The sequence below is a fragment of the Tyto alba genome, unplaced genomic scaffold (assembly GCF_018691265.1).
Source record: "Tyto alba isolate M040663 unplaced genomic scaffold, T.alba_DEE_v4.0 Super-Scaffold_8, whole genome shotgun sequence".
NCBI classification, from domain to species: domain Eukaryota; kingdom Metazoa; phylum Chordata; class Aves; order Strigiformes; family Tytonidae; genus Tyto; species Tyto alba.
In genome coordinates, this window is record NW_024881329.1 from 10,171,179 (window position 1) to 10,197,232 (window position 26,054).

General features: G+C 43.4%; 1 protein-coding gene across 3 annotated transcripts in view; it reads left to right on the forward strand.

Moving 5' to 3' along the window:
• MICAL2 (microtubule associated monooxygenase, calponin and LIM domain containing 2) overlaps positions 1-26,054 on the forward strand; it is a 128,398-nt gene that overhangs the window by 67,769 nt on the left and 34,575 nt on the right. For 2 of the 3 annotated variants that reach the window (XM_033006878.2, XM_033006879.2), the window contains 4 exons: positions 2,601-2,787; positions 3,863-3,951; positions 4,293-4,392; positions 24,334-24,526. In XM_033006878.2, the coding sequence (XP_032862769.2) occupies positions 2,601-2,787; positions 3,863-3,951; positions 4,293-4,392; positions 24,334-24,526 (569 nt within the window). Of the gene's footprint in view, positions 1-586; positions 695-2,600; positions 2,788-3,862; positions 3,952-4,292; positions 4,393-24,333; positions 24,527-26,054 lie in introns of all 3 variants that reach the window. The other variant, XM_033006877.2, reaches the window with a different exon arrangement.

Here is a 26,054-nt window from a genome sequence, read left to right on the forward strand (position 1 = left end):
TCCAGTTTCCCCTGGTGTTAAGATGAATCACTGGGGAGAAGGAGAATGCTTGCTCTGTGAGCATCAACAAAACATTTCTGTGCAGGACTGCCAGTACATTTTCATAGAATGTTTCCTGAAATACCATGGTTTGTGGTCTGTTGATGTGTAGTCCCCACCCCTGTTCTGAAATAAAACAACAAAGTCCCAAGAAGTCAAAGTGAACAATAGGGAGGGTTTTTTTAATCTATCAGAATGATCTGACCCTGATAGCCAGGCAGTAGCTCCCAGCTCAGCCTTTTGCAGACATAGCGGGAGGCCTTGTGCTGTGGGAGCAGCATTTGCTCCCAGCAGCTAATTCTCCACCACTCACAGGGAGAAGGGTGTGGGCTGGCAGAAGCCTTCTGTGGCCACCAGCTGGACTACGCTGATCTCGCATGAACATGCTCGTGCTCTGCTAGACTTTGCCTCTGCTCTTTCTCCTGGCCTCTCTTTATCATTGCTTGCATGTTTTCAAATAATTATTGTCCTTTTCTCATTGCGTTTTTTTTCAAGAATAACTAAAGCTCTTCCTTCTATTCTTCATCTTCTCTCCTTTTCTGGTTAGATGACTGTAGGAAAGGTCTCACATGCGGTTGGAGCTGTGGCTGAAGTTCTTGTCAATCTGTATGTGAATGATCACAGATCCAAGCCACAGCTTCCTCCCCTTGAACTGGTAAGACTAAACACACAAAGAAACAGTAACTTGACTTGAGAGTGGTGTTTCCAGAATGTTGTCCTGACTTAAGATCCTGGTTGTGGATCACTTTAAGTGTTATGAAAGGTCTTAGTCTAACACTTAAGGAATCAAGTGCGTATTGGCAAATATGCTGATGTGTGGATGTGTTAGAAATGTTGCTCACCATGTCTTCTATTTATATTTTTATTACTTGTCTGTGTGAATTAAAACTTCAGGAGGCTTTTATTAAATGTAATTACTGGTACAATTAGTAACAGAAGACAATTATTAATCAGGGTGGCTTCTAAAGAAAGTTTTATACAGTACGTTTATGCAGTTATTTTTAACATGCAAATGCTGAATCATCGTGCCTTATTTTGAAGAGAGCTGTTTATAAACTCTGACACTGTTCTGTGTTGAATTCAGAAGCAGTCTCTGGACAGAGCTACAGGTTCTTGCCCCATTCCTCATTCTCCATCTACTGTCTTCACTGCTCAGAGCTGTCAGGTATTGGGAAGCAAAGTAAAGTGTTGTGTTGCAGTGATGACATTTACTTATTAGCCATCATTAAACTCAGTTGCTTCCGCTTCATTGTAACTATCTGTTCTATGAACATTGTATTTTTTAAAATGCATTTGTATATTTTTCCATTTGCATGGTTGTTCACTTGGAAAGTTTCATACTCTGAAATGATCCATCACAGCAGAATGGATTACTAATGTCAGATTTGGGATAGGATTCTCCACTTTTAAGCACAAGTCAATGTGACAATGACAATCATGACTTGCACTTAACATTAAAAAAATAGTTTGAGGGCCTTCTTTTGCTGGTAAAGTAGAGTTGCGTGGACTGTGTGCAGCTGTCTGAATGTGCCTGGACTCTGCCAAGCCTGTGCCGCCTCTGTCCCATGTGTGATACCTCACCTGTGGCAGCGAGGATGGTGGAAGGGGAGGGAGATAGTGATGGCTGTGGTAGAGACAGGATGCTCATCTGTACTGACCTATAACTAAGCATAATAAAACAATACAAAGTAACATCCTCATACCTGCCTCTAATAAAAAAGTGGAAGCCCAGTGGCATCTAATCCATTTATAATTTATTTTTCTGTACCTTTTGCATGTATATCCAGAGAGGATGAGATTTGCTGCAATTGAACAATGTTAATTGCCAACCCAAATGCAACAAAAACTTTCAAAATAGTTTCAAGTTCTTAATACGGATCATATTTTAAAGTCCAATGTGTTAAAAATACTCTGAATGTCTGTGGTAGGAATTAAATTGATTTTTAAAACAAACTAAGCCCCAGCTTGGGCTGTAGTCTCAGGAGGAACGTGTCTGAGAAGGGGAAGCATGTCTGTGGTGAAGTAAATGGTAGTTCATACACCAGCATCGAACACTGTCAGTTTTTCTTCCCTGGACCTTAAAGCATGAGCCTACATTTTCCTCTGGAGTGTGTATGAACTGAGTCTTCAGGGTGTTTTGTTTTCTGAGCTCCAAATACGTGTCTGTTGTTCGGGGCTGGTGGGTCTGCCTTTGCCCTCTGCTGAGAAACACCGATGCCCACAGCCTGGAGATGCAATGAGTGAGCGTTTGGGGCTGATGCTGCTCTTGTACCTGAGTTAAACCAGAAGTGTTGGTGAATTACCTGAGGAAAGCTGGATACAATCCATCTGAAACCTCACCCCTTAAAGTCCCCGTGATGTCTGATTTATGAATTGATGCATAAACCTACAGAATTGCAGCAAATGAGTCATAAAAATGCTGGCTGATGCTTATTTTAATTGTGTGTGGAGGATGCTGTGTAAAACTTCAAGCAGCTAAAGCAGTTGCCCACTTAATAAGAATTTATATCTGGGTGTAGTACAACAGTTTTATATGTATTTTTATTTTTATCTTTTAACAGGGTTCTCTGCGAAAAGAATTTCCTCAGTCTATTGGGGGGAGTGACATTTGTTATTTCTGCAAAAAACGGGTATATGTTATGGAGCGGCAGAGTGCAGAAGGCCACTTCTTTCACAGGGAGTGCTTCAAGTGTGAAATATGTTCAACAACACTCCGTTTAGGAATTTATGCCTTTGATGTTGAAGAAGGTAATACAAGAACTATTTAAGAATATTTTAAAATGTCTAAGTATTGATGCTTTTAATGGAATTAGGGAAAAAGACCTGGCCAAGTAGCTGTCAGGAGGAGGTCTACCAAGTATTTTGTTTGCATCCATGCTGATCTTTGAGTCCTTGTACTCGCAGTTCTAGTCTTCCACAAGAATCCAGTTGTGACAGACCTGAGCTTTAAATGAAGAAATCCTGAATGGAAAATAAATTGAGTGACCAAAATCCAGTTTTTCCAATCACAGGTCAAAGCAGGGGGGAAAAAGGTGATTTTTCTTCAACAATACAGAATCATTCTGATCTCTCATTTATAACTGGCCATTAAATAACATAATCTATAAGGATAAACCATGATGCTGGCAGATTTACATGGATGGGGGGAATATAGGTTATTTCTTTGAAGATGTTACAGCTCAGGAATTGAAAGCAGTAATACTGGTCGAGCAGCAGTGTAATTTCTTCCAGTCAGCTGGAGAATGGGAGGTTCAGATCTTGGGTGCTCAATCCTGCCTTATAGCCTGGGGTTTGGAGATGGGGAATTATTTTTTGCCTTTTTTTTTTTTTTTTTTTTTTTTTTTTTCAGTTTAGAGGGAAATTATTAAACTGAATTGAAATTCCCTTTCCACTTCCAAGTGATTTGAGTAGTCTGAAATATTAACCTGACCTCCTACTATTAAAGGATTAAAAACTCAAGGTCTTTTACAGTCCAGAGAATCTACTGCAAAGACTCTTTTGAACTGATTATTTGACTTTTTGCTGCTTGATCTCTTCGTTTGTGTCTTTGTGTTTATGGAATTTTGTTTTTCTGCTATTTATTAATCTTAAACCTGTGTGGTAGATAAATGACCTTGCCTTATTTAACAAATGTGCAAATCTGTGTACTGTAAAAGAAACACATTCAGAGCTGTGAGCTACTCAGAGCCAGTGGCAAGTTTCCCATTCCTTTTGCTGCCCAACCATTAATTATCCTGATTTCATCTTTTTGTACATGCAACAGTAAGTTTTCAGTCCATCTACATATAGATGAAAGATAATATAATATTTTTTTCTCTTGTAGGCAAATTTTACTGTAAACCTCATTTTACGCACTGTAAAATCAGTACAAAACACAGAAAGAGAAGAGCAACATTACAGATCCAAGGAAAGGTACATATTGGTTATATTACTAATGAAGGGAATGTTAGAGGCAGCTTTACCTGGAGCAGAGTACAGTACTTGTGTATATATATGTGTGTGTGAGATGTTTTCTACCTAGTGTCCAGAAGTATTAAGTTCAATAGTAAAATATAATAACCTGGTACTGTGAGTTTGGCATATTTATAGTCTGGTTCTCAATAGAAATTACATTTTCCTATACAAAGTAAAGTTGAACTTAAGAGCAATTGAAAATGAAAACATACATAAAGACTGGAAAAAAGTAACAGAAACTAGATTTCCCATATTTTAGAAGTATATTTAACTTTTGGTTTCTAAATGCTTTATATAAGGAGGCAACAGAAGCATGGAAGAAAGAGGAACCCAAACCCACAGAGGCCGCCACAGAAAGCACTTTGTCTGCTGCTAGCAGTCCAGAGGACAGGTCCCCAGGTATCCTGACTTCCTTCTTTAAGGGCACGCTAAGCTGGCCCCTTCGGGTGACAAGGGATCTGCTTGACATTCCCAGACGCCTGTCTAACTGGATGCATGGTTTTCTGCACGCTACCAATCTTCATTTCAGGGACAATGCATATAACTATACCTACTTGTACGAACTCTTGAGCCTTGGTGTGCCATTCCTCTGTGCTCTTCTAGAGGTACTTGCTCATATGTACCGGGAAGCAGACCTATCACTTGAAAATGTGCTTGAATGGGTGAAAAAATTCTGTAGGGTTTAAATTCTTCTACGTGTCTTACTCAGTTGTGCCTTTCAGATTTTCAAAATTAACAGCCTCACTATTTTTTTGAGGGTTTTTGTTTGGTTACTTGTTTTACTTTTCGTGCAATTTAATGTGTGACTTAAACAAATGGTGGATTCCTTCTGATATAAATGAGGTGCAATCAAAATTTTCAGTATAAAATGTACTGTATACTGAGTATGAAGGGCAGTGTCCAGACACATTTCCAGAACACGAAGATGGATGAAGGATATTTTGTAGACTTTTTTTTTTCCCTGTTTTATCCTCTGATCAGACCATTGTGGGGGTGGTATGTTTTAAAACCACTCTTCTCCCTGTGCCGACCACCCCCCTGTTTAATTTTCCTTCTTTTTGTTAGGCCAAGAAAGAAAGTGTGTTCCTCAGATATGGGGAATATTTATGACAAATGACTGGGTTTTGAAACCTGAATATGGCGCATACTTTTTTTTTTTTTTTTTCTTGCTTTCATCTTTGCTCTGGGTTATGAGCTTTATAACTTGCATGAATATGTTTTTTTTTTTTTTTAAAAAAAAAGTAAAAAAAGAAAAAGTACTGATTTTGCATTGCTCCTAATCATTTCTTTTACATTTCTTACGCGTGATAGGCACCCTTTGCTGATAGTGGGTATAACCTGTACTACTAATTTATTTAAAGTTTTTAAATAAGTTTGAAGAGCAAATCTTAGTTGAGTAAAGGCTTAATTGAAACTGTAAGTCAAAGGAACTGGTGGTTTAATTAGAGTTGACTTATTCCTCAAGTCAAGGCTTCCTCATTAAGTGGCTGATTGGAGGAATATCAGCTTATGCAGCACTCAACTGAAATCACTGCTGTTGTGCCTCTGGATAGGCACTGCTCCTACTGTCTTTTGGAATTTTTTAAAAATACAAGTTTAGAACAAACAACAGAAACCTACAAACATATTCTAAGGAGATTACTTCTTGTTTGGGTATTTAATTCATTTTGGTGTCTAATGCTGATGGCAGAAAGGCGAAATTCTATTATTTGGAGAAGCTGTTAAATTTCTTTCAGATGTCTCTCAACAAGGTCTACCTTAATAAGAAGGTGTTGGAACAGGTTAAATAAGCTATTTAATGGCAAGGAGACACCAACATCCCAAATTCTGATTACTTTCAACCTAGTTAGCCAGTGAGGTAAGCATGTTCCCTGCCTCTCAAATACTTAAATGTTTAAATTCAGAAGCTAACCAGGAAATAGGTAAATACATAAACATGGTAATACATATAGTCTAAAATTAAAAGCATATGTAGTGTTTATTTCTAGCCAAAAGAATGTGGCCTAAATAATAGGAAATAATGTTGCATTCAGTTAGTACTAGAGTTGAAGATTGCCTTACAGTGGTCTTAAATGACTGTGCTGCTTATGGGCTTGCAGTTTTTTGATTTTTTTTTTTTAACATAATGTGGGAAAATATTATTTTAATTGTTTCGTTTCTTAGGTATTAAAAGGAAATGTGTCTTCTGTTTAAAATAAATGACTAAACAGATTTTTCTACTAGATAGGTTGACTTTCTTTATGAGGATAAACCTTTTTACATTTTAGAGTGATTATGTATTTTGGGAAAAAATTGTTAAGTGTATGCACAGTACTTGAAAAAGTGCTTGAAGAAAATTGTTTAGATATAAGGTAGTGTTTGAAATAAATTACCATGAATGTTGAAACATATATTCAACAAAACTTTGCTAGAATATTGACTGGACACAGCAACAATTATAATAACATGGTAGGCATCTGTATATATGTAAAGAAATGTATGTGTATCTTTTTTATAACATTTAAAAAAAACCTGCTTTGGAACACTGTATACTTCTTAATTATTTGCTAATGGTAGTAACTGTTTCACCCTAAAAAAGAAAAAATTATGTGGTGCGATTTACCATGTTACTCCTGCAACACAGCAAACTGCTAAGTGGTAAAGTTTTAAAATTTGGCTTGCCATCAATTTTGATTTCAGTTTGTCAACAGCACAGTCTTTAGGAACACTTCTTCCTGAAATTTTCTCCTGTTGTTTAGTACAGGGAATTTTCTGCTTTTCAACAGAGTGAGCATAATGGTAAACTTACAGAAAATAATGATATAGGAAGAAAATTTGAAATCTGTGATGTCCAGTTAATTTGAAGCAAATGAATCTTACTAGTAGAAAGTTTAAAAATAAAACAGGAAAAAAAAAAAGGTATTGGCTTTATATAGATTTATATAACAGGGAATAAAATCCTCACTTTCCCACAAAAGAATTCAGAAACTTATAATGAAAAAATTTTCCTGAGGAATCTTAATTACACTGCATATTCCACTGGAATTTTGCAGGTGATTCTGTTGGGAAGGTTTTTTATTGGTATCGATCTAATTGGTAGATTTATTTTTTTTAATCTCTTAATAGTCTGCTAGTAAGATTCATACCTATTTGTCCTTGTTCATGATTTAATGAAAAAAAGGCAGTTTCATTTTGGCCAATTCTTCCTTCGTGCCTACATAATCTTTCTGATGCTTTCCTATATAATCAAGTTACGTTCTGTGTTTTTTTTCCTGCTGTCTTCTCTGTCAATCTCCCTTGTTGCTTTTAGTCCAATTCATCATTCCGGTGCTGCACCCGCTCACTGGCTGAAGCCTTTCTGCTCTCAGGTGATTTTTTCCGCTTGCCAGTTCCAAAATTGTGTGACTAACACTGTTGTTTGACAGCAATTCACTGCACGTATTTTTAAGACTTTTGGAGCAAACTGTGTGTGTCTGGTATATTAATGGATGCGAGCTTTGGCATGATCACTTAACCTGTTGCTGAGTTCACAGTTCCAGAAAAGGTAACATCTGTGCTCTCTGTAGAGAATGTTTTTTTCTCTCTCTCTGTGCGTGTACACTTCCTTGTGCCTTTAAGGTAAGTTAGGCAAGTAAATTGTTTCTTGAAAGAACTAGTTAAAGCCTTATTTCTTTCAACATATTGAAGGAAAGATTCAAAATAAGGTCAAGACAAGATTAGCTAGCTGATTCTCCTGGTTAGCGTGAGCACCTATTTCCATTGAGCTCAAACATGCAATGAGCAAGCAGCGTTTGGACACTGTGACGCTTTCTAAGCACTTCTTTGCTTGCATACTGGGAAACTTTCATACTGGAAAAGTATGATATAAAAGGATTCTGTTGAAAAAGCAGCCCAAGCGATGCAAATTCCAATGTTTCACCACAAGTTAACATGGCCTAAGAGCAATACACGTGCATGTTATTTTTAGTCTGTAATATCAAAATACCAAGTTTATATAACCAGAGTGTTTTGGTTTGAATTGTTTTCTTAACTGATTAACTGGGCCCCATTTGCCACTGATGAATGGATTTGTCGTGCTGTATGAGACATTGCTACTAGTCTCCATGACAAATTTGTGTGATTGTTTTGTATGTATTTTTTACATAAGTTCTAGTATGTGTAATCCCATGTTGATAATATAGAAGGGGTAATGAATCCAAACAAGAACCAAGGGCTCAGTCTGACAAGCACACACACTAAGGTTTTGGTTGACGTGGTCCTGACCCAGCCTTCCCTGCCAAGGATCCCTTTCAAAGGGAAGGGCCTTTGGGAACTGATCTAAGCAGCAATTTTCAGGAAGGGCCAGAGATCCTCTGCCACCTGCCCCATTTCGCAGGCCTCAGCCAGGAATGCAGAAGGGCTGCAGGGTCAGAGCCCCACACTCCTTATCTTGCTGACCTGTATGTTTGTGTGACTAAAGCAATAGTATTTATTTGTGTGGGTATCCTAGAATGTCTCGATGGCTTTGAAAGTCCCCACACTGTGCCCACACAGAAACCTCTCTGTATTTTAAGCGTCACTTCCTGCACAATGGTTAGGACATGACTTCCTATGTATTTCAGGGCTATGGTGTTTTGTTACAAAGTTCAGCATGCTTTGAGATGAAGGTCGTGCCGTAAAGGTCTGCCATTTCAAACCACTTCCTACTGCTGTGTTTTTTACCCTCTGTTGCAGAGTCTTCCTAGCTCTTCCTGGCCAGTGAGGATTCTGTCCTTCTCCTCCTAAATCTTCTGTCTTCATTTTACTTTATAATTTTAACTGAATATTTTTATTAAATAGTTTTTAACGCTGTATTTAAATTTTCACATGGAAATTCTGTATTTTGCACACAGTGAAAATTGTTTTAGCTTTATTTATGATATCTGCTGTAAACAAAAATAAATGTAGTTCTTTGTAAGTCTCCTTGTTTCATCTCTTCCTTTTAAAAACATTTCCTGAGGACAGAGACTTAACAGTGACTTCACATTCATTTTGCAAATTCCTCTACTGGTGGATGCTGTTGTTATCTTTGTTGTGGCATGACCCAAAGGCCAGAGAGTTTCACTGTGGTGGTATAATTGCATGTGTGTCCCTTTTGAAAGGGATATATGTTGGTATGTGTCCTTGGCAAGTTATCCCATCCGCTGCAGATCAGGTGGTGTCTGGTGTTGGGGTTTATCCTTCCTGGGAATGATAAGTTGGTGGTGGTGAGCATGGGGGTTGCTTGTATTGCATACACAAATGACACTTGTCCTCTTCTCTTTGACTTCTATTACCTTTCCTTATGTTTTTATTTTACATATTAACAAATGTCATAAAGGTCACGCTCAGTTAACATGTTTGGGATTTTACATGGTGTACAAGAAAAGCAGGTAATAACTGTGGGTAAAGCTTTACCTTTGCTACTGGCTCTGGAGGGCTATTTGCAAGCTCCCTGGATCTTCTGGACTCCTGGAAGCTGCAGCTGATGGTGACCTGTTATCTATTAACAGAGGAGTTGTTTTATTTATTTATTTAGCCTTCCTTTCCTCTGCCATGTCTTTTTAAAATTTTCACATTTGTTTTTAAAGCTGGTGGTGTGGTTCTTTTTAAACAGCAGATTCTCCAAAAGATCTTTCCTAAGTCTTCCTCCTCTACATCTTTCTTTTGCTTGCTCTGCAATTCTTAAGCTCTTCCTTTGTATTTCAAGAAAAAAAAAAAAATCCAGAAAGAATAGCACCAATAATTTAATAGAAAGATTGTGTGATATATTTTTTCTAATGTTAATTCAAACTGAGCCTCACTAGGGTTGTTTGAATGACAGAAATGAGGGGTTTTTTTAAAATATTGCTAAAGACAACATTGCTAAAGAGCAACAAATGTTTTTCCCAATGAACTATTCCATCTTCCCTGCCAACGAAGAAGTCACCATGCACAGTAGAAAGTTTGCTGTCCGAGGGGGGAGATGATTTGTGTAATGAAAACATAGGGCAACAAATACCATTTAAGACAATACTTGGCACTTCCTTAATTGCAATGGACAAAGCAATTAGAGTAAGACTAAATTTACTCTTTGACAAATTAATGGTTTCGGAGCAGACTCATTTCTGCCATCTTGAACATTTTAGGCAGAGGCAGTGGCATGGAAACATCAGAAGATGTTTTTGTGTCTGCAGAAGGTGATGATTTGTTTGGCACCAAAGCTTTGAAAGGCATCAGATGTTCATGCTGTTCTCATAAAGTTTCACTTAGTTCTGCTAAAATATCAGTACCATAACTTGGAACTGGGGTAATGTTAGAGTTTAGATTTGTAGTAATTGTGTTTCTCATGGTGGATGGTGCAGAAGGCCCAAAAAGTCAAATCACTAGCAAATCCTATCACTATAAGGATATACCTACTAGTAGACAGTCCGTGCCCTGGAATGCTGGTGGACAAGACAGGACACAGTATACGGAAAAGAAATAAAATGAACAGAATGAGCAGAGTGAGGGGAGCAAGTTCATATTTATTCCCTCACTCTCAAGTCAAAATCATTACAGAATAAAACTAAATATTCCTTGTTTTGCTCCCAATTAATGCTGCTAGAGACTACTGGGTTAAGTTCTGTGCAAATTTAACAAACCTACTTTGGGACTCCTGTCCTCCTCTGGCCATGTGAGCCAGACCTTCCTGTGCGTAGGAGGCCTGAATCCTCCTACTGCTCGTGTTGAGCGCTCTCCAAAAGCTCCAGTGCTCTCAGGCTCCAGCAAGCACACGCTGTTATAAATGCACCCCAAAGCAGTAATGCTTTGTCCCTTTGTATAGATGGAATTGGCAGTGGTGCTGGAAAGGCAAACAGGCTGCTACTCTGGTCTCAAGCTGCTGCTAAACTGGGTGCCTTCCAAAAATCATGGTTTCGGAGCAGATGATACTAATGCTTCTTTACATAGTTAATCTTTTCTAAGACTTGAAAGCTACTTGATGTTATAGATGCCATTATAATTCTAGAAGTGCGGAGGTGACATTTGCTGTGTCTGTCAGCCTCAGGAGCTGCTCTGTCTTTCCTCCTCTTTGTACTGGTTCAAATGGGTTCAGAACTTGTCTGTTGCCACTAGGGCCATTTGGATTGGAAATACATACACAGATGTGCTTTTTTGAAAAGCCAGACTAATCTTTCATTCTCAAAGCAACGCCACATTACCTGCCTAGATGTCTGATAATGAAAAGCAAACATGTCGGGATTCTGTAAAGATAACCTTCTTTTATTATAATTATGCTAATGCTTTATAATGAAATGGTTTTAAGCATGCTTGATTTGGGGAAAAAGAAAAAAATAAAAAGAGTACAGACAAAACGTATTAAAATTGCTCAAATTCAAATGTCAGCCTTTCATTAACTCTACCAAAAAGAGTAATTTCTATTCCCCTTGGTTTCATCTAGACTGCTACAGCTATAAAATGTGAGTGAAAGTTGCTTCTGTATGTATTCCAACCTCAAGCAAGAGCTATGGTCTGCATTTTTCCCACAAAATTATGGCAATTACTTACTATAATTGGCTTGAATTAATTTCTGGTTCACTCATTCATCACATTCCAATCAAAACAATGAGTTCTGAAATGCACTGAATTCTGCATTAATATTTGTGTTTTTGAAGTCATGACATGTTTGCAGATTACTTGATTTTTTTGCATGAAAGATCATGTTGCTGAAGATCAGAATACATTATGTATTAATGCTTGATCCAAGTATATGTATTAGTCATGTAAATATTTCCCCAAGTTTCCTTCCTTTTGTTCGTGAACTGTGTTAATGTAAAAAGAAGGGAGGATTTGATCTCATCTCATCAGGTGGTATGCTCCAAACTTATTTGAAATTCCTGGAATTTCTGATATGTTCTTTTGAAATGTGAAGTGGCAAAGATATTTGCATGTTGCTATAGCCTTGAATTTTCTCTTTCAACATTTATTCTACAGGTATTAATTCATGTCTTATGTTTTAAGGCTTTTGGTGCTTTGCATCTGTGAAAAAAATATTATTTCAACAGATGCTCTAGAGACTGAAACAGTTGTGGCTGCACTCCGAATTCACAATTATTGCATGCATTAATATACCAGACTAACACAGATTGTTCTGATGAAATGTAAGTTTACTCTAAAATGATAGAAATAGTGTGTTATCATAGCAGTTTTTATTTGAGAAGCAATTTTCCATAAATATATACATTCAGCATACCTAGTAGCTTTTGAGTGAGTTGCTTTTTCCTCTGTCTCTATTAATTTTTGCTTAGTTTGTGTTAGAGCATTAATGTGCACTGTCGTGGATGCATTCAAAAGTCATGTGCTTTGGGCTCTATTTTGCTTTGCCAACTTCAAATTCCCTGGTTATATTTTGTGCCTGAATTCAGAAGTGTCTGTTCATCAAGTAAGTAGTAGATGTTTTGAAAAAGTGTTTTGCGGCTGAAGAACTTATGTAGGTGCTGGCGTGGGTCCACAGGGAATTGGGAGAAGACAGGCTCCTGGCATGGGGACAGGAGGAGGGGGCCATGGTAGAGCCTGTCACTAGGCCACGGGTAGAGAAGGAGCAGCGGAAAAGCATTTGCTTGTGGTGGTTGGAATCTGGGCAGGTGACAGGCCCTGTTGCACAGGGAGCTGTGTGCCTCCCCATGGAAATGGGAGCAATGGTTGTCTTTGCCCTGCTAGCCACCATAACATGGAAATTACTTCTGTGGACATATGAAGGAGGCCTGAGGATAAAGGTGGCAAGACCCGAGATCTCTGAAATGTCAAACACTGTATCTTTTACAGGAGTCCTTTTTCAAGGGCAGAAATCTGCCTGGCAGTTTTTCAGGTGTGATGAAAACTCAAAGTTTGGACAGGGCAGCAGTTTGGGAATGCTGCTAGAAGCCCTATAGCCTCTTCAAGCAGATCTGTGAAATACCTTAATGGGGTGTCTTCAGTTTCAAACTAACACAGGCGATCCTCCCATACAGCTTTACACATTTGGAAGCTCAGGCCCTAGGGCACAGCTGAAGATGTAACAGGTTTGAGCCTGGGTTTCACTTCAGTGTGGGCTGGTAACCAGTGTATTGCAGCAAGACCAGGGTCTAACCAAGCTGGAGGGGTCATAGTTCCCCCATTCCCTCTCACAGTCCAGCGTGGGCTGTACGTGGGACTGTGCTTTCTGTTTTGTACCTCACCCTTGTGCCGGCTGGGTCCATTTCAGCTGTGCTTCCATAGCACTGCTACGAAGACACCTTCCTTCTGCATCACAGCTCTCTTAAAGCACTGCTGTATTATAAGCAGGACTCATAAATTATATTTTTTTGTTTATCATAAAGTGAGAAGTCAGAGAGGCAGCAAAGTGTGCTGGGTGCACTACAGATCAATTTGTGGTCTGCTGACTGAATTTCTTAATGTCAGTTTTTGATGCCAACTGGTGTTTGCTTTCACCATCAGAGCTGCCTATGTGTATGAGTAACTCCACTTTAAAATTGTTCGCTTCTGTCATTGCCTTAGTCAGCGGCTCCATACAAGGCAAGGCAGAGTCCACTCATCCTGTGAATGAATTATGGGGTGACATGGTTTAATGGTAGGCTAAGACCCTCAGGATTGCCAGCCAGGAAAGCAGGCCACAAGTTAGGCTGGGGTCTTTAGAAGGGGGCACTGGGTTGTGCTGAGCCACTTGCATAGTGGGGAAGGTGAGTTGGGTGCCAGCCCCGGGTGCCCGGGCACCTGTCCCTGCTGATGACAGCAGCACCTGGGATTTCAGTGGTGCTTTTCACCTGAGGACATGAAAGCCCTTTGCCAGTCCTGGATGGCAGGGGCAGCTGTGGGTAAGTACTGCTCCTGCTTCACAGCTGTCAGGGAGTCACAAAAACATGATGTGTCAGAAGTGCCAAAATACCACATCCCAAATGCAGGTTGCAACACCTAATTCTGGTAGGTTTCCTTCTTCCACTGAACAGGGCCATCACACAGATATGTAATATGGGCAGGGCTGTAAGAAATCAGTCATTTCTTGTCTGCTTTTTCCTGAGCCGCAGGGCGGGTGCTAAGCGGCCTGGCCTCGGGGCAGGGTCCCCTCTCACTGCCAGCAGCAGGTATGAGCAATTTCTTACCCCATTTGAAGGCCCAGCTGAGGGGTCTCCACCCACTCAGTCACTGGACCTTGTGTTTTGTGTGAAGATCCCCCCCAACCCAGATGGATCAGGGCGCTCTTGGGGGCATTTTCTAGACCATCCTCCCTGCAGAAACTTTGTTCCTGACCACCCGTACACTGGGTGTGCTGTGGCCTAAAGCAGAAAGGCTGATATAATTTTAAAATTTGTTGTTTCCTGGCTCTGTTTCTGGTTTTCATCAGCCTTCAGGGATGTTCTCTGGGTTTTTATTAGTTTAAGTTTTCATACTTTGGTTAGTTCAGCGAGTCTCCCTTCCCTTTTCTGCTTATGTGGGGCTCCCAGTTTGGTCTGACTCACCTTAGCCAAGTAATACCATGGGAGATCGTGCTGTATCTTGATTAAAAATGAATTCCCTTCTCATGACTTAAAACCAGCTAAAGAGGAGGAGGGAGGATAAATGTGAACACTTCTGGTTGCTTATGGTATGGTAGTGTTGACTTGATGTGGAGGCTGCTGCAGCTGTCTTGATTGGGGATTTTTAAGTGGAGCATCTTTGACCATTTTTGTCCAAGATGGGCAGAGGCACGCACAGAGCAGCCACTCCTGAGCAAAGCCAATAAAACCCAGCTGCCCCGAGCCAGCTGGTGTCCGAGGCACTTGGCCTGGTGCTCCCAGTGGGGAGGGGGATGTTTGGCAGCGTCTGGGCTTTGTGCCGCTGTGGGCAGCGCGTGCTCTGCCCGAGGTGGGGAGGAAATGGCCAACTCAGTCCAGCTGCCCCAGCGGGGGCTTGGCTCTGCCCAAATTTGGCTGGTTCCAGAGCCCTTGTCATCTCACAAATGTGATTTGCCTGACATGGGTTTGGCAGATGTCTTGGGAGCAGCAGCAGCCCTTACAGAAAGTCAGGCTGCCTTGTCAAGTGGGACTCACTAGTACGAATAACATCTCCTGTTTATGTCTGTTTGCTGGCCCCAGTGATGTTGGTGAGGGATCTCAGATACTGGAGCGATCAACGCCTTATAAATGGTAATCATAGAAGGTGCCGAGAGCCATCTGAGAAGCCCCAGGTGGGCGGACGCTAAACCCCTTTGGGAAGGGCCTCTCCTTTGCCACGTGTGCGGTGGCATGCTGCTCCGAGCAGGTTTCTGAAGGGGACCCATGCCAGGGACTGTCACAGGACTGTGGTGTTTTCATCAGCTAAGTAAAACCCATTGCAATTGCGCCGCCAAGCATGGCATAACATGGAAATAGGTTTTGGCACTTCTCTGTGCAGCGCTGAATTGGCACAGTGTATGTGAGACGCCAGTGTGTAACTCAGCACCTTTCCCTCATTAAATCAGGCTGGTGTGCTGGCAAAGCCTCTGGGACCAGGGGGAGGGCCGTGATGATGCATTTATCTGTTTTGTGGTAGCAGAAGGAGCTTGCCTGCTGCTACACTGTATTTAGCAGATTGTTAGTCACGGAGGGGCAGTAAACAGCTCTGAGATTTGAGCTTTCAAAAATCCGAGCTTGAGCTTTTTGGCAGAGCGGCCTAGTAGAGCTGGCATGGTCCAGCCACGCCGGGTGGTGCCGAGGCCTGAGGCAGCATCAGGCCTGGATTTGGGTCTGCGTGGCTCCGTGCCCCGTGTAAACCCTCCTTGGTCCCCACAGGGGCTGGTAGTGACGCCCTGCAGTGCGGGGAGGGTTTGCTCTCTTCCAGCGCGAGGCCAACAGGCCCAAGCCGCCATGTTGCTCCTGTTTAGCTGGAGCATGGCTGGCACAGCGGCCTGGTAGCTGTGGGGAGACCTGCCCTGTATTTCCATGGGTATGAACTGCCTTAAAGGCACTCCAGGAGAAAATGACTAACAAAACTAATTGTAAGCTTTCCAGGGCTTTAAGGATATTCACATAGCTCACGTCTGTACTATGCAGCATAATACAGGCAAGAAAGTCCTCTCTGCTGCTATGCTTGGCTGTCAGCTTTGCCCTTGTACCTGAGGGAGGAAGGAGAACCAAGGTATTTACAAAGGCACTTGATCTCTGAGACCATGATGCCACATGCAGAGAGATTTCTCCATCCTTGTTTCTGGGCTTCAGGATGACTTGCGGGGCTGGGTCTCGACTCTGCACACACGGTCTCACTGCCATGCTCCCTCCTTGGCCATTCCCACGGGGCACAAAGCCTTTGCAGGAGAGCGGTGCTGCTTAAAGGCCTTGTTAAATGCTGAAATGCATCCAGAACACTGAAGATGTGAGTACAAAAAGTTATTTAAAAAAAAAAATAATAAAGGCAAACATCCTTTTTTAGGTTATGGTGAATAATCACTGAATATTATTCTATAAGTGTGTGTTTTACAAGCCTGTCATTGAGAAAATCACAGTTGCAATGATCTTTTGGTGAGCAGAACTACCATACTGAATTTGCATGCTTTTTGCTAGTGTGAAGCTGCCTTGAGCCTGTGTAATTTCTGCAGGGCTCGGCCAGGGAGAATGTCTCCAGAGAGATGAAGGGAAAGGTCTCTTAAAAACTCCTGCAGGAGTGCTGCTGCTGGACTTGTATATACAGGGACCTCCAAATACCATCATTATATTCCTAATTAGAGGCTGCTACTTTGCTGAGCCACAAACAAACTACAGTTTGTTTCTCAGATTTGATTATCAGCTTGAAACAGGCCGCTGCCATGGTACTAGCCCTACCCAGCTCCTGCTTGGCAGCTGTGCTGAGGTGGGAGCATCTTCGCACAGCCCATCCTCCCCTGAAGCAGGGTGAAGGATTTTGAAGGGCTGGGGCTCTGGGTACAGGTTGGCAGTCCAGCACATGACCTTGCTGTGTCCTCCCAAAGGCTTGGGTCGTTCTGCTGCCTTCTCTGCTCCTTGGTGCAAACTTCCCTGAGTTGTCTAGTCCGCCCAGCCATGGTCTTTGCTGAGTCTCACGGGTAAATTCTTTCAAGTCCCCCCAGAAGCCATGAACTGGCTGAAGATGGTCTTGCTGACCAAATGTTCTTGCTAATTTACCTTTAGTGAATAAATGACTGTGGTATTTGTGTTATTGGTGCTGTGGAGAAAAACTGAGGATTTATGCTCCTTGACTGTATCTGTGCAGCTGCAATAAGGCCCACCTACGAGTTTGTAAACCTTCCTAGCATTGCAGAGACCTTGTAACTTCTTTGTCCTTCACTGGCTGCATCTCTGACTCATTCGAGTCTTGGTGCAAAAATTGCTGTCTCAAATGCAAGTGTGAGCTGGCACAATATTGAATTGAGGAAAACCTGGCATGACATTTAATGCAGAATAGATCTGTGTTTTACTAGAAAGAGGTTTCCATCTGTATCAGGGGTCTGCAGGGGCTGTTTGGCCAAGCCTGTATGTTGGAGTGAGTTTTGAACAGCCCTGACCTGTGGGTGAGCGCCAACCCAGATGCGAGCTCTGCAGATGAAGCTTTAGAAATAATTCTTAGTTACCACATGGTTTAGTTAAATCCTTGCCCTGTAAGGAAAACAGTTGTTTCTCTCCCTGTGTGAGGAGGATGAGGTGGGTTTTGAAATACAGACAAAGGAGAAATTGTTTATCCAAATTTTTCATCGTGTTTGAGTGGGAGGGCCAGATGAATACAGGATTGTTCTGTTGAAATCACTGGCTGTATTGCTGCTGTTTGAATAACTGAAGGCAGCTAAGCTCCACTCCTTGAAAAGATGAGAGAGGAGAATCAGGAGATTCTCCCAAACCAAAAAAACCTAAAGCCATGTTACTTGCTCTCAGTGACAGTCAAGGAGTCTGATCAGGAGAGTTCTGACTGAGGAGAGACACTTGCACTGAAGAGATGGGCAGTAGAGCTTGTGTGTGGAAATGCTGCTGCTAGTCTGATACTAAAGCGAATAAACTCGCTCCAGGCTTTGGCTGGGCAGGCAGCACGTTCTCCAAAGGCCGGTTGCTGATGCCATGGTGCAGCACGCCCTTGGTCAGTGTGTTCAGTGCCCTCGGGCTAGTGACGATGAGAACAGCCTCACTTCCTCCTGCCCACACTGTGCCTGGCAGTGAGGGGCAGCCACTGGCCCGAGCACTTCAGCCCAGCCTGCCTCCCCTCTCAGTTCGGGACCTGCGATTTTGTCACGGGGTTTAGGAGGAGGAAGCATGAGGCTGGTTTTGTGGTACTGCGGAGCTGTTTTTGTTGCTTTGAAGAGCAGAGACTCTCCAAGACCTCACCTCGGGCCAGGTGGAGCCATCAAGATGTCCCCAGCCCCAGAAGCTGCCCAGCTTAATACCAGAGCCAGCCTGTAGCTGGGTGAGGGCTGCTGAGGTTTGGAGCTGGAAGAGGAGGGAAGGGAGCACCCAGGAGCTTGCTAGCTGGTGGAGGGTAGTAGGGCCATCACCCTGAGAAGGGCTGCTGGGGAAAGGCAACCAGGAGGTAGGGGACCAGTTAGAAAAGGCACAGTGTACTTGGAAGGGGAGAGGAGAGAAGACAATTGGGAGATTAATGAAAAAGGCAATGGTGTGGCCAATGGTGTGGTTCAAAGCACTGAGGCAGTGTGGATGAGGAAGGATGATCATAATTGGATGACAGCAGAGTAAGGAGGAAGTTAACAACAACTTGAGGGGTGGAAAACTTAATTTATATTAATCCCTGCAGACCTTCAGACAGCAAGTTACAGTTGTGTAAATGTTCCATAGAACAGACAGCATAAACACCAGGTTGTGTAGGCTGTGGAGGACCTGCTGCTCCTTGCTGAGCAGAGCGCTGAGGGCTGCCCTGCCCACTTGCTTCACCTCACCCCTGTGCAGGAAAGCACCAAAGGACATGGAGGATTTGGAAATTAGCACTTTAGCTTCTTGGCTCACTCATACTGATTAGCTTAGGAAATTTCAGCACCTAAAATATGCAGGTCAGTTGTTGGGACGTTTCCACTTTAATTGGCCAGCAGTGTGATGAGAGAGATTGTGGCATGTGCTGCCTGTCCCTGCTGCCCTATTCACATGACAGATCTGGTTGGCTGACTGTGACCTAAGATTAACACCTTCCCATGCTTGTCTGTGCCCCGTCGAGTAAATTATTTGAATGTTTTGGCAAAGGATTAGTAGGAAGTCCAGTCCAAACTGTGCTACAGAGCAGGTGTACTAACTGCTGCAGGTCTTTAGCATGCTGAGACACAGATAATAGGAAATCTGAAGTGAGCATGATGGAAATTAAGTAAAGTCTTACGCAACTGCTATTTCGAGTGGCTGTTTCCTGAGGACTGGGCTTTCCTCTGATAACGTTTGGTGCTGTCCCACGGAGGTCAGTGTCACGTCACCGGTTTGCATCGGCAGGAAACAGGGCTGTGCCCTTTTCTGTCCCACAGATCGGATGCCTCTCTAGTTTTCATATGGTATGTGTTTATCTTATAAAGTTCAATTCCCCTGACTCAGTCTCTTAGCTTCTAGTAGAAAATCTCCTTGGGACAAACCCTGATGTGGCGCAAGACCACTGGCTGGCCATGGAGGTACCTGCAGCATCACAGGCTGCCTGGGTAATCCCAGACAAATGGCTTGGTCCACCCCTGCGCCCCTTCAGCTTTGAGAAGAGCAATAAGGCCATTTTGAGTATTCTGGTGTGGAGAAGTGGGATAACATGGTAAGTACAGCCAGGCACAGACTTATGAAAGGACTCAAGCACTAGCAAAATTAGATATCTGAGAATATATGTGGGAATTGCTGCCTTGGATCTGGGAGCTGAATGTCCACCTCAATCCTTCTGCAAGAACTTGAGTTTTACCAGGGAGCAGCAGTGGCAGAGTGGGCTGCCACATATGCCTAGGAGTGCCGAACAACTCGGGCTTATCCCAGCTCAGCTCAGCCTCCAGCGAGGCTCTGTCTGCTTCCTCCATGAGGGCTGATTTCTCAGCCAGCTTGGTGTGGGATGAGTTAATTGCAATAGTCACTAGAAGTGACAGTCTGAGGTGCTTAACTCTCAACCTGCAGTGTGATGGGAATCAGGGCACTGAGATTTAGAGCCTGGTTTCCACTCTGGACTCACATTTCCAAAAAATCAATGTCCTCTCACTCAGCATCTCTGTGCCATCGTCTCACTGAGGACATGACTGTGCTGCAAGGATGGATGGCTGTCCAGGATCAGGGAGAGCTGTGAGACTCCCAGCTGGAATGGAGAGGTAGGAGGGCTGCTTCTTATTTAGCTTAGCATCTGTTCAGGAGCATGAATGTATGCCTCACCTTTGTGTAAATACTTAGCCTTTGGGCTGATTCAGGAGAAATTAGTTCAGACAGCCCTTTTAACATTTTTGTGCAAAATAAGAGCTTTAAAGAAGTCTCAACTTTCTTTTTAAATTCCTTGTTTATATCATATCATATCGTATCGTATTTCTCCTTTTTGATACACCTTTAAAATTAATGGCAGCAGTGACCAGCAGTGAAATCATAGCTGTTGGCTGATTGGATTTGTTTGAATTGTTGTGGAAAGGCAGGTAATAATTGCCAGGCGACTCTAGGCCTGCGGAGCATCCAGGCATTTGTTTGAATTGGCCGTGCTCTTTGTCCACAGTGTTTACACAAATCCAACAGCAGCTTGTCCCTGCTCTCTGTATTCCTGTCTGTACTCCTTTTGTTCTCAGGGATTGAAATCTCTCTCTTTGCAGGAGCCTGAAGAGCTCAGCCTGGCTGAGTTTCACCATGCAGTGCCTGCCTGCAGGGCTGGGGATTGGGTCTAGCACTGCAGGGGAAGGGCTGCTATTTAGGAGACCAGTCAAACTATGTAACATCATCAGAACCTACAAAATACCCTCACACTTGAGCGTCTGGGACATCTTTGTCTTTTGTTTGAGCCTGTAACCCAAGGTGCAGTCCTGAGATGAGAAACAGCAGTACTAACTTGAATCTTTGCAAATGTCCTGCAGAATGTGTAAGCCCGTGTTTGAGTTAATGCACACGTGGGCTTCCCACACACTGATACATCAAGGCAGTCCAGTTTCTGCTTTTATGGAGTCAAGTGTAATGTAGTTTATTCAACTTTATATGTCACAACACAAATATTGATTAAATATGTTAGTAAGGAGTGGGTTTACTTTCTAATTCTAGAGGGGGACCTTTAAAGAGCTAGTCGACCTCCCTGCCATTGGTAGGGACATCTTTTACTAGATTGAGGTGGATGCTAATGCAGGATGTTGATCTTAAACCTGATTGCTGTGAATGCAAATTTATCTTGCTCAGAAAGGACTTGACTGTCTAACAGATTCCTGAGAGGGTCAGCTTTTAGGTGCAGAATTCAAGAAGGGGAAATACCATGATACCAAGAAAAAAAAAAAAAAAAAAAAAAAAAAGAAAGAAAAGGAAAGGAAAAAAGCAAGCACAGAAATGTAACTCTTCAAAGAGAGATGAGGGTACCATCCATCACCATCATCTGCTGGCCTGGACAACATCCTGATGTCCTTCACCAGCTCTGACTGTTATGTCTATAATGATTAAAAACTGGATGTGTGACAGGCTATGGCAAAGGGACTTGTTGACTGGAAATCTGTTCACATTCAGGAACCATGCCAGGAATCATTTTAGGTAGTCTGTCTGTCTGTGGGTTTCGATGCTCTCCAGCTGTGTGTCTGTTAGTCATAAACATGTTTTCTCCTCTTTCCTATTAGCGTGGCAGAGAAAGCATTAATGTGCGGGATGGGATGGGAATGTGTATTGACTGTGCAAGCAAAAAAAATGGCAAAACTGACCTTCTTTAACAGCTGCTTGCAGTGACCTCGGACAGTGCTTATTGTTAGCATGGGTACAAAGTTTATAGACAGAGCTGGCAAACTTTTGTTTGGTTTTGCTATCTCTGATTTTCATATAAAATGCAGCATCTTTTAAAGAGAAAGTTGAGTTGAAGGACCTAGGTTTTACAAATTGGTTCACAATACTACTTTCTATTTTTTTTCTGCAGAGTAGAAATGGCACATTGTGGTCCAGCCCAGCCCTGGGGGAAAGAGGGCCTTTCCCAGGGGAGTTTCATGTCCCCATGTGAGGAAGGGCAGCTGTACCCTGCTGTGGAAGCTGTGCCCCACTCACCTGTTAGCTCCCACGCTGCCACCTGAACACCACTGGGCTTGCTGTGCACTGCCCTGAGCGGCTTTGGTGTGGGTGGCCTGGCTGGGCCACAGTGAAAGTCAGACATAAATAATGGAGAGGCATGAATTTCCTCATCTCCCACAGGAAATTAAATCTCTGTGGTCAAGAAACACATGGTTGCTGTGGTGCTAGTGAGCTGGATGTAGAGCCTGAGCACGTGTTTTCACATGGGAGCATCATACTCTGGAGAAGCAGTGAGCCACTCCTCTGTCTTCCTTGGCTTTTTATATGTATAAGTAGAATTAAAAAAAAAAAAAAACAAACAAAAAAAAACAAAACGAAAAAACAAAACAAACAAAAAAGAAGCCAATACGCAAAACTCTTGTGATCATTGAAGTCTTGAGGAGTTTTCAAGCCAAGAAAATACACTAACTTTTATGAAAGATGAAAAACCAGAGCTCACCACAGCCTTTTGAAAAGTTCAGTGCTCTGTGCTGCTTGGGAAAAGCATAATCAGTAAAACTACTTTAAAAAAAAATTACTGCAAAACCATGTTACTCAGTCTGTGAAAACAAATAAGGGAGCTTCACCTGGCCAGCCCAAGAATTCTATCTGTAGAGCAGTCATCCCTGCAACCAGCAGCTGGGCTTTCCTCGGTGGTGCTTATTTTCAAACATAAAAAGGGGGTGAGCACAAACAATAACTGGGAGAGGTGCAGAAGCTCAGAAGACCTGTTTTCTTTTTTGGGGTGTGGGGGGGAGGGGGCTGAGAGCTACCTGAATCATGCAAAATAAAAGCATAGCTCTACTGTCACGGCTTGTTTTGAGGGCCTTGTTTCACAGTTCCCTGGAAATGGTAACGGAGGAGGGCACAGCAATGAACAGCCCAAGCGATGTGAGAAGTGGTTAGAGCTCGATGTGGTGCGGGCCGTGCCCCCGCAGTACCTGCTGTGCCTGCTCCCAGGAGCAGCAGTGCCCGCGGCCGCTGCCTCTCGGGTGCGAGTCAACAGCCGTGGGGGACAGCCCAGGGACAGACGCAGGGGACAATTGCTGCTCTGAGGGTCCTGTGGGCCAGCACTCGGGCTCTGCAGTGTATATAATCCTCCTGAGGCATCCGGGCTTTGCTTGTAGCACTCTTACTCTCAGTAGGTTTGTTTCCCATGTTCAACCCATGCAAGTGCTTGGTGTTTGAGTTAAAAACCCTTGAAACATGGAGGATGGGGTGAGTGCATTCTTGCAATAAATGGAGGAGCTGCAAGTTAAAGAGGAGTTTAATTGATGTTTACTAGATAGTTTGCTCTAATAGATGGGAAAATAAGCCATGTCCCAGGCCTGATTTTTTTCCACTTACACAGGTATAAATTAGAAGCAACAGTGTTGAATTAAATGTGGTGAAAGAACCACACATGGGAGGTGAAGTGAGCAAAGCTGCTCTCCCAGAGCTTGTCATCTGTCCATTCTGCACCAAGCCCCAGGAGAGCTTGTGCAGCTGGTATGTTTGTATTTGCTTGTACAGGAGGTTATGGATAGATGAGGTTGCTAGAAATTAAAGATTTCGCATGGAGAGCTGATCTCGTCTCTGTCTCTGTCTGCATCACCTGGGGTGAATGAGGGAAACTTGGCTTTATTCTTTTTCCCTGCTGCCTGAATGTGAAGTTCAGGGATGGTGCTGTTTAACTGCTGTGATGCTTCTTCTTTCCCAAATCAGTATATTTGCTGTACACACTCAAAAATAACCTGAAGAGCCTGTGTTTATTTTGCTCACTCCTGTTGTCCTAAACTGGTGTAAGCTTTCAATAAAAGGCTGAAGTTTTAGCCACCCAAGAAAGGTTGGTCCATCTGCCTCCTGCCACATGCACATGGATGTTGGGGGCTTGAAAAGAGGCTGTAGATCTCTCCTTGTGTGGCTGGCACGTGTGTTACTGCTGCCACCAGGCACTCAGCCTGAGGGCTGTCCCACTGAGCAGAGCGAGGACCTGCAGCTTCGACAGCTGAGCCTGCCCCTGAGGTGTGCTGCTCTCTGCATCCGAGCTGACGCACCCCGGCAGCGCTGTGCCGGGCAGAAGGGATGTTTGGATGTTCTTGATGTGCCAGGCTGTCAGTGCACACACCTAGCCTGCACCCGCCGGGACAGCACAGGGCCCCGCATGCAAACTGCCGGCAATGGCCGAGGACCACCCGACTGCAGGGCTGAGGTCCCCCCCATGAACTCCCTCCTCCCCTAACACCCTGCTATCCCCTTTGTGCTTTCCCAGACCGCTGCCTGCCCATGGCCAATGAGCCCACCTCCCCCAAGAAGGCGAAGAGCATCCCCGAGCGCCGTGACTTGGAGAGCTGGTTCTCGCCCCCTTCCCCCGAATGGGCCACAGTGAGGATCATCCCTGAGGAGGAGATGACCGAGCACAACCTTCTTGCTATCCGAGTCATGGTCACCAGTGATACAAGCAGGTACTTTAAAATGCAAGTAAGCCTATAAAAAAACCCATAAGAACTGCTTGGTTTTCTCTGCAACACTGAGGAAAAATATAACAAAATACAGTACTGAATGTACGTACAACTCGGGGGGAAGAAAAAGACAAACTGCTCAGAATAACAATTGTTCTTTACCGCAGCCATAAATCCCCCAGACACATGACTCACTTTGCAGGAAATCTTCAACATTCACATCCCACACAGGGGCCTGAATCAGAGAGAAAAACATTGCTCTGATCAGCCCGGGTTCAGCTCTTTGTGTACCAAAAAATGTCTGTTCAGGGATTAGGGCAGTGGGTGTGTTGTGGCAAAAGGTGCATCCTGTGATATGGCCACCTCCCACCATGCACATCATCCTGCAGCTCTGCATCTTGGGCCTCTTCCGGGGAGTTTGGGGGCCTGACCACCCCTAAGAAATCTGAAATTTGATGATCCTTCAGAAGCTGTCAGAGGAAGCCCAATTTCTGTGTACAAATTAGAATACATTGGCTTTCTGGGCAGGATTCTGTGAGAGTTTATGCTGTCTAAAGTTTAGATTGTATCTTCAGTGTAAAGCAGTTTTCCCTACTGAGAACTAAAATAGAAGAGGGGGAGGGGAAAAAAAAAAAAAAAGGCAAAGCCAACTGTTGCAAACACAGAGCTAGTGCTCTGTAAGGAGGCTCATTCAAATTCTTGACGTCCTTTAAACACCTATTCATGGGGCTGTGTGTAGCTCGTGGAGAGCAACGTTTTTGGAAATGCAACTTTCTGCTCTTCCCTGCGGTGGTTTTAAATGGTGTTTGTGCTCTGCTGCATGGGTCTGGGTGCTCTTCTGGGAAAGGATGAACCTCTGTGGGGTTCCTCTCCCACAGGGGACAGAGAGCTCGGGGAATGGTTTCTTACCTGTTTGACAGACCCCCTGAGGAGTGTGTGTTGTATCCCCCACTAATACCCTCCGGCTCATGGTGCCCCTGCGGCGCCCAAGCAGCGATGAGAGCCAGCTAATCCCTCTGATCTGAGGGATCAGGTCCCTTCTCTGCGGCAGCCCCGTGGCTGGCTGGCGAGGCCCCTGGTTCCCTGCCAGCGGGACGTGGCGTGGGGGGCGATGCTGCATCTGTCACTGGCGTGTCTGGTGCCGGCAGCACTGCGGTCAACCTCCCGCTGCTGCGGCTGCTCAGGCAGGCCAGCCCCTGACTAAAAAGGGGGGATGAGAGAAATAGCAAGTGACAAATGGCACTGCTGAGATGTCTGCAGGGCAGTCGGTGGGACAGGGAACATGACCAGCGCGGTGACACAGCTTTGCAGTTCAGGCTTTCGGTACTTGTGAATAATGACCACCTAGCAAGCAGAGATCAGAGGAGAAGCTTCGTACTATAACACTTACATCCTTGCAAGCCAAGGAAAATAAATATTTTGCTCTTTAAAACAGAAATATATCAATCAATGTTAATGGCATGTCTTTTTCTTTTTCTTTTGTGTGGCACTCTGCCCAATCTCAGTGTGGGATTTCTCCATCCACACAGCA